The sequence below is a fragment of the Mandrillus leucophaeus genome, unplaced genomic scaffold, assembly GCF_000951045.1.
Source record: "Mandrillus leucophaeus isolate KB7577 unplaced genomic scaffold, Mleu.le_1.0 Scaffold2, whole genome shotgun sequence".
Taxonomy (NCBI): domain Eukaryota; kingdom Metazoa; phylum Chordata; class Mammalia; order Primates; family Cercopithecidae; genus Mandrillus; species Mandrillus leucophaeus.
The window spans coordinates 3,950,071-3,958,177 of NW_012102031.1; the positions used below are offsets into that span (position 1 = coordinate 3,950,071).

At 53.7% G+C, this 8,107-nt stretch overlaps 1 protein-coding gene across 3 annotated transcripts in view; it reads right to left on the reverse strand.

Moving 5' to 3' along the window:
* Window positions 1-8,107, reverse strand: part of APOBEC3F (apolipoprotein B mRNA editing enzyme, catalytic polypeptide-like 3F) — a 56,096-nt gene that overhangs the window by 40,865 nt on the left and 7,124 nt on the right. The window contains exons 3-5 of one of the 3 annotated variants that reach the window (XM_011978842.1): window positions 6,465-6,744; window positions 6,143-6,257; window positions 2,123-2,279 (exon numbers count right to left, since the gene is read on the reverse strand). The exons of 1 other annotated variant lie outside the window; for it this stretch is intronic. In XM_011978842.1, the coding sequence (XP_011834232.1) occupies window positions 2,123-2,279; window positions 6,143-6,257; window positions 6,465-6,744 (552 nt within the window). Of the gene's footprint in view, window positions 1-2,122; window positions 2,280-6,142; window positions 6,258-6,464; window positions 6,745-7,289; window positions 7,628-8,107 lie in introns of those variants that run through there. One more of the 3 variants, XM_011978843.1, reaches the window with a different exon arrangement.

The window sequence follows — 8,107 nt, forward strand, 5'->3', positions numbered from 1 at the left end:
CATGCACTGCCTTATTCTCTTTACTTTTCATTTTTCTGGGTACATAGTAGGCCCTAGGGCTTTTTATTCATAGAATTTCCCTTCTTCCATCCTTGTCCTTCGTTTTTCTTTATTCTTCTTCTTTTTTTTTTTTTTCCCGATACGGAGTCTTGCTCTGTCGCCCAGGCTGGAGTGCAGTGGCGCGATTTCCACTCACTGCAAGCTCCACTTCCCGGGTTTATGCCATTCTCCTGCCTCAGCCTCCCAAGTAGCTGGGACTACAGGCGCCCGCCACCACACCCGGCTAATTTTTTGTATTTTTAGTAGAGACAGCGTTTCACTGACTTATCAAGCATGGTCTCAATCTCCTGATCTCGTGATCTGCCCGCCTCAGCCTCCCAAAGTGCTGGGATTACAGGCGTGAGCCACCGCACCCAGTCCTTCCTCTTTATTTTTTTGAGCGATGGAGTCATGCTCTATCACCCAGGCTGGAGTGCAGTGGCAAGATCTCGGCTCACTGAAACTTCTGCCTCCCAGGTTCAAGCAATTGTCCTGCCTCAGCCTCCCGAGTAGCTGGGACTACAGGGGCGCACCCCCATGCCTGGCTAATTTTTCTAGTTTTAGTAGAGATGGAGTTTCACCACGTTAGCCAGGCTGGTCTCAAACTCCTGACCTCATGATCCTGTCGCCTCGGCCTCCCAAAGTGTTGGGATTACAGGCGTGAGCCCCCATGCTCGGCCCCTTCCTTCTTTATTTTATTGAGTCTTTCCCTGTCTCGTCACAGGTCATGTGTGATTTCTGGCATCCTGTTCCCCAGGCATCCATTAACCAGGCATCCTTAGCCCCTGCTGCGGCCTGGCCCTATGGGGGTCGTCCTTGTTCCCTGTCTGCCTTCTGCTACGCAGGTCATTGGACCAGCATTGCTCATGAAGTTGAAGGTTGGCCAAAGGGGCTACTGAGCACTTGAAATGGGGCTCTGATTAGAAACGTTGGCCTGTGAACAATACACAGCTCATTTCAAAATCTCACTGTGAGAATAGACAAACTTTAACTCTCTCATGAGGCATTTTATATTAAGTATATATTGAAATTGTATGTGAGATAATTGAGCTAATGTAGACATTAAAATGTCTTCCACCAGTTCTTGCCGCCTTTTTAGCGTGTGGGGACTTCACTTGTGCTTCACTCCTGAGTCCTGGGCGTTTCCAAGGCCAGCACTGCTGTAGGCCAGGCCTGCCCAGAGCACAGGCGGCTCCCTCCCTGAACACACTCTGAAAAGTCTCCTGCCTGGGCAGTGGGGGCTGCAGGGGTGGGTGGAACATGACAGGGTGGGTGGGAGGTCAGTGGCCCCTGTGGGGGCGGCATGGTGAGGAGCAAGGGTTCACCATCCTGTGATGATGTGTCCTTGACATCGAGGAATCAGGGCAGTGGCAGGGGTGGCCCCACCAGCCCAGCAGTGATTGGCCCAGACACAGTGCCGGACACCACAGCCCCCGCTTCCCACAGCAGCTGTTTCCCGAGGACTGCCAGACGCACAGCTCCATGACAAGATTTTGGGAAAGAAAGTCAAGAGTGAGGGTGCTGGGCTCTAAGCAAGGCCTTTTGGGAAGAGACAAACCCCCTCCACCATCCCATCCCAGGAGAGACAGGGAGGAAGATCTGGGCCACGGACTTAAAAATGTGGGAGGAGGTTGGGCGCGGTAGCTCATGCCTGTAATCTTAGCACTTTGGGAGGCCAAGGGGGGTGGATCCCGTGAGGTCAGGAGTTGGAAACCAGCCTGGCCACCTTGGTAAAACCCCATCTCTACTAAAAATAGAATAAAAATTAGCCAGGTGTGGTGGCGGGCACCTGTAATCCCAGCTACTCAGGAGGCTGAGGCAGGAGAATCGCTTGAACCCAAGAGGCAGAGGCTGCAGTGAGCCAAGATCGCACCATTGCACTCCAGCCTGGGCAATTGAGCGAGACTGTCTCAAAAAAAAAAAAAAAAAAGAAAAGAAAAAAGAAAAGAAAAAGAAAGAAAAAAAGAAATGTAAAAGGAAAGTACACACAGGAGAGCCCGTGCCAGGCACATCACTTCTTGTGTTTTCTGCATTCCCAGCTACTTAGCTCCTATTTGGGGTGTAACTAGGACTTTGGTGCTACCTGGTTTCGGAAGACGCCCCTCTTCCAGGAGACAGTTGAGCACTGCTTTATAATTTCCATGGTGAAGCACAGCCAGCTTTCGTTCCGACCATAGGCTTTCCGTAGGTTTTTAAAGTGGAAGTAGAATATGTGTGGATACATTGCCTCCATTGGGTTTCTGAAGGCACAAGACAGAAATCCCAATGCAGAGACCCCCCCCCCGCCGCCGGAGTCCTGGGGGCTGATGCCCGCTCAACATCACTCCCTGGACGGCCCTGGGCTCTGGGCCTCCCCCATCCCTCCACAGCCCTGAGAATGTCTGCTGCTTTCCCAGGCAGGAAGACTGGGACAGAGAAAGAGGAGGGGATGCTGGCAGGGGCAGCAGGGCCGGAGTGACCTCTCCCAGCTGGAACCCCAGCTCTGGGGCTACCAATGGACACCCTTAACCTCTCCATTTTTCTGCCACACTTCTCCCAACCCATTAGGAAAATGCAACAGACAATAAAACTCTCCAACCTCAAATAGTTGCTTGAACATTTCAGCTCAATTCCTTCCTCATATTTCACCTGTCCAATAATGATTATTATTTTTACATTGGGATCACACCAAATACTCTCTTTTTTTTTTTTTTTTGAGATGGAATCTCGCTGGCATCCAGAATGGAGTGTAGTGGCGCGATCTCGGCTCACTGCAACCTGCGCCTCCCGGGTTGAAGTGATTCTCCCGCCTCAGCCTCCTGAGTAGCTGGGATTACAGGCTTGTGTCACGACGCCTGGCTGATTTTTGTATTTTTATTTATTTATTTTTACACGGGGTCTCACTCTTTTCACCAGGCTGGAGAGGAGTGGCGCAATCTCGGCTCACTGCAACCTCTGCCTCCTGGTTTCAAGCGATTCTCCTGCCTCAGCCTCCCAAGTAGCTGGGACTACAGGCACGTGCCACCATGTCCGGCTAACTTTTTGTATTTTTAGTAGAGACAGGGTTTTACCATGTTAGCCAGGATGGTCTTGAACTGCTGACTTTGTGATCTGCCCACCTCGGCCTCCCAAAGTGCTGGGATTAGAAGCGTGAGCCACCGTGCCTAGCACTAGTTTTTGTATGTTTAGTAGCGACCGGTTTTCATCATGTTGGCCAGACTGGTCTTGAACTCCTGACCTCGTGATCTGCCCACCTCAGCCTCCCAAAGTTCTAGGATGACAGGCGTGAGCCACTGTGCCCGGCAGGCCCAGGCCACTCTCATAACTGCTGCATATGTCTGAGCTCATGGCACGTGCCTGAGGCCTGCAGGGGCCATCCCTATTTTACAGAAGTGCCAGAGGCACAGAGAGGCGGGGTAACCTGCCCAGGCCACAGAGCTGGGGATGGATGGAGCTGGGGCCCGTTTCCATGCCAGCCCTGTCCGGCCTCTGTAGCAGGGAGCTGTCGGGAACCGGGTTCTCTTCTTACGAAACTTTAAAATAAGAGCATTACTCCTGATCATCATATTTTTTCCTACATTCCAGGTTACAGGTGTCATTCTAAAAGGTGAATGGTGCTTATGGAGGAGGAGCCTGTGTCTGGGGTCATGTGCATCCTCCTCTGCTCACACTAGAGGCATCTTTGGAAGAAATGACATATTTTCTGGTACAGAGACCATTCCCTCCCCCACACCCTCTCCTAAGACTTTGTATTGAAACAAAGTAAATCTTACAGAAATTCCATCAAAGTGCTGAGAACAAAATGCCTGATTGCTCCAACCATCCTTTGGTTCAATTCTCCCAGTTCCTGAGCTCAGGAATGGTGGGAAACACACAGAGGGAGCACCCTCCCAGGGTGGGGAGCACCAACCCGGTGGTGATTTTCTGGGGAGAGTCTCAGCAGGGGGCCTGGGCTGGGGCAGGTTGGGGAGGTGGCCCATTCAGAAGCTGCAGACGGGTGGGCACATAGCAGGGCAAATAGCATGGCTGGGAGTGGGAGCAAAAGAGGAAACAGAGGGGAGAGAGCCTAGGGCTGGGGCTGGGGCAGGGGGAGGCCAGGGCTGAGGCCCAGCAGGGCCACCACACAGGAAGGGGCAGCAGAGGCCCCGCGGGCAGAGCGGACAGTGGTCCCTGATCTGGGGCTTCATGTGCAGCCTCCTTGGCAGGCTTGTCCTGGCCCTGATGTTAGTCCTGGGCTTGCCTTCTATTTCTATCTTCCAGGGCCCTTGTTCCAGGAGGCACCAGCTCTGTGAGTGACCTCCCAGGCCCATCTGAGTGCAGGCCTCACTTCAGGCTGCTTTCTCACCTGGATGGGAGGACCTCCAGAGGGACCCCTGGATCCTGCCCTCAGGAATCATCCCAGGGACGGCCCCCCACCCAGCAGCTATGTGGTAGGGAGGGAGAGTGAGGGGCAGGTGTCTGCCTCCCCCCATGCCCTCACACTCAAAGGCCACCATTGGAGGGAGGAATAGCTGGTGGCGGGGCACTCAGATGTCCCCCCAGGATGTCACACGTACCCCCACACTGAGCTCCTTCCTTCCACATCTCCTGCCCAGAGTTGTTTCCTGGCTGGCTGAGCTCTTGTCTATATGTGATGAAAGGGCAGAGCCTGGTGTCCCCGGCCACCCTGTCTTGCAGTTTGCTCTTTCGGTCTAAGACCCAGGTGCTCAGTTCCCGTCTCTCCCAAGGGCCTTAGATCATCTCTTTCTATGGCCTGTCTGGTCCCTGGTTGCCCTTTTCTGTTGTGCTTCCTGGAAGGTTCCTGGCATCTCAAGCCTCCCGTTATCCAAGCCTACTCTTTTGTAAAATCTCACTCAACACCTGGCCAACATTGTAAAATCCCATCTCTACTAAAGATACAAATATTAGCCAGTGTGGTGACATGTGCCTGTACTTGGGTGGTTGAGACAGGAGAATTGCTGGAACCTGGGAGGCAGAGGTTGCAGTGAGCCGAGATCGCACCACAGCACTCCAGCCTGGGCGACTGAGGGAGAGGCTGTCTCAAAAAAAAAAAAAATTTATTTACATGGAACCTTGATCACTGAATGTTTGGCTCTTTCTGCATCTCCATCCTGTGGGGAGGATTTGAGAAGTAACAGGTGTGAGCAGGAGGCCAGGCTGCGTGCTGTTGGGTGGGGAAGCCATGGGGTGCGGCCCAGGGTGCAGCAAGGTCTGAAGGGAGGTGCTGTGAGGGTCAGGGCAGGACTCCTGGGAGACAGACACACAGAACGGGGATCCCTGCACGCACCACCCAAGCTTGACCCAAAGCCCCCCTGGGTCGTTGTCATGGGCTAAATTGTATCTTCCCAACACTGATATGTTGAAGTCCTCATCCCACCTCCTCACAGGGTAACTGTATTTGGAGACAGGTCCACTAAAGTGGTGGTTAAATTAACTCATGGTCCTTAGGGTGGGCCCTAATCCTGTCTGACTGGGGACCATAAACAAGGAGGACATTTAGAGGCAGATAGACCCTAGGGTTGCAGGTGCACAGAGGAACGGCCAGAGAGGACAGGGCCAGGAGGAGCGGCTGCAGAGGACACAGCCCCGCCCACCCCTCCACCCTGGACTTGCAGCCTCCAGATCTGTAAGAAAATAAATGCCGGCCCTGTGGGCACCCGCCCAGGCCATCTTCTATGGCAGCCGAAGCCTAAAGCTCTGTTTCCACGGTGGCGGCTCCTTCTCAGGGGCTCAGGTCAGCCTTGAAGGATGTTGCTCAAAGCTTCTGCCTGTCGGGCTTGTGAATATTCATGCCCACTTACGTCCAGTGTTATGACAACTTCCGTTATGCCAAGGAGATGGAAGGAGCCAGGTTGGGGATCCCAGGCTGTGGGGAGGGCAGCCTCGGGGGTGGATGGAGGTCACTCTGGAGGCCGAAGGGGCCTCTCACTCACAGGAGGGGCCCAGGAAAGCAGGGAGGAGGCAGGGAGGTGGAGGAAACACGAGGAGTTGGGGTGAGGGGGTGTAACTCTGAGGGCAAGCAGGGGGCAGAAGGGAGGGCAGGAGGGCCTGGCCAGGGGAGGGCTCAGGAGGATGAGCAGGAGGTAAGAAGAGAGAGACCATGAGGCCAGAGGGAGACCCTCACCTGAGAATCTCCTTTAGCTTGAGGTGCAGGAATGCATAATTGTCATCGAATTTGTCCCAAGGCATGAATGACTGACCTTCATTGTACACAAAGTTTTCCCAGCAGTATGCAAATTCTGACATGAAGAGGAAGGAAGCAGTCAGGCTCTCCCCTGACCCTGGTCCTGCCCTCCCAGGCTTTGTCTCCTGGCTGTCAGTTGTGGTCAGTGCCGGCCCTGCCCCTGCAGGCTGCCCTGGGACGCCCCCAGCCATAGCATTGCAGATCCATCCATCTCTCATGCTGTTCCACCCACTCACACTCCCCTGACCCCTCCTCCTCTCACCTTCATTGTCCATGATCTTCACGCGAGCCCCTGCCTGACGCAGCCTGCGGAGCGCCCTGCGATAATCTGTTTCCCAGTAGTAGTAGAGGCGGGCGGCGGAGATGGTCAGGGTGACATTAGGGTGCTCAGCTAGGAATTCGGCCACCTTCACCACACAGTCCGGGCAGGGGGTCCAGGATACAAACCAGGTGATCTGGAAGCGCTTGTAAGCAGGCAACTGGTTGCCACAGAACCAAGAGAGGAAGCACATTTCTGCGTGGTACTGCGGCTGGAAATACACCTGGGAGAGGAGCAGGGGCAGGGGATGCTCTGAGAGGGGGAGCAGGAGGAGAGGGCAGGGTTGGGGCAGTGGGAGGAGGGGCCAGCACAGGAGTCCAGGGGATCTTGCCACTGAAGCTCCTTTCCTCCATCCCCCTGATTAGTTTGAGTGATTGTCTGCTCCAAAGCTCATGTTCAGTGTTAATTGCTATGGTAATGGCCTTAACCATAACCATTACCATTAACCATTAAGAGGTGGCACATACAAGCGGCTATGAGGTTGTGGGGACTGCACCTTTGTGGGTGCCACTGCTGTGGTTATTCAAGGGCGACTTTAGCCCCACTTTCTGTCTCTTGCCCTCTAGCTGGAGGGGCAGTGTGTAAGATTAAACTCCTGTTTCCTCTTGTCCCCGTGGCATGGAGCAGCAGTGACCCGACATCCCAGGCCACTCTGTCTGGAGCATCCCTGACCTTCTGGCAACAACCTTCACCCCCATGTGACTGTGCAGCTCGCAGGCCCTGGAAAGTCGCTGGTGCCTTGACAGTGGACTTCCCAGCGTCCAGAACTCGAGCCAGCACATTTCTATTCATTGTCAATGTCCCCGTCTCAGTCCTGCTGTTGAAGCATCACAAGGTGCACCAAGACACGTGCTTCCCTTCGTTTGGGAGTTTTCCCAGCCCTGTTCACGGCCTCGTGCGTGAATTCTGACATCCATTCTCCCAGGCATCCATTCACCAGGCATCCTCAGCCCCTGCTGTGGCCTGGCCCTCTGGGGTCGGCCTTGTTCCCTCCCTGCCATCTGTTGGGGAGGCCACTGGACTTGCGCTCTCCCATGTGGTGGGGGGCACTGGCCAAGGGGGCTACTGAGCACTTGAAATGGGGCTCTGATGAGAGACCTGGGCACCTGAAAAATACATCATACACCGCTCATTTCTCTTTTTGTTGTTGTTGTTGTTGAGACATGGTTTCACTCTTGTTGCCCAGGCTGGAGTGCAATGATGCAATCTCAACTCACCATAACCTCTGCCTCATGGGTTCAAGTGATTCTCCTGCCTCAGCCTGCCAAGTAGCTGGGATTACAGGTGACTGTCACCACGCTTGGCTAATTTTTTTGTTTTTTTAGTAGAGACGGGATTTCACCATGTTGGCCATGCTGGTTTTCGAACATCTGACCTCAGGTGATCCACTGGCCTCAGCCTCCGAAAGTGCTGGGATACAGGCGCCAGCCACCCCGCTAGCATGGCTTACACGGCTCATTTCAAAGACTCAGCATGACAAGAAAAAGAAACTTCACTATCTTGTCAAGAATTTTATGTTAAATAATCTTGAAGTAATGTTAGCTACATTGGATTGAATAAAATATTAAAAATAGGCCGGCACTGTG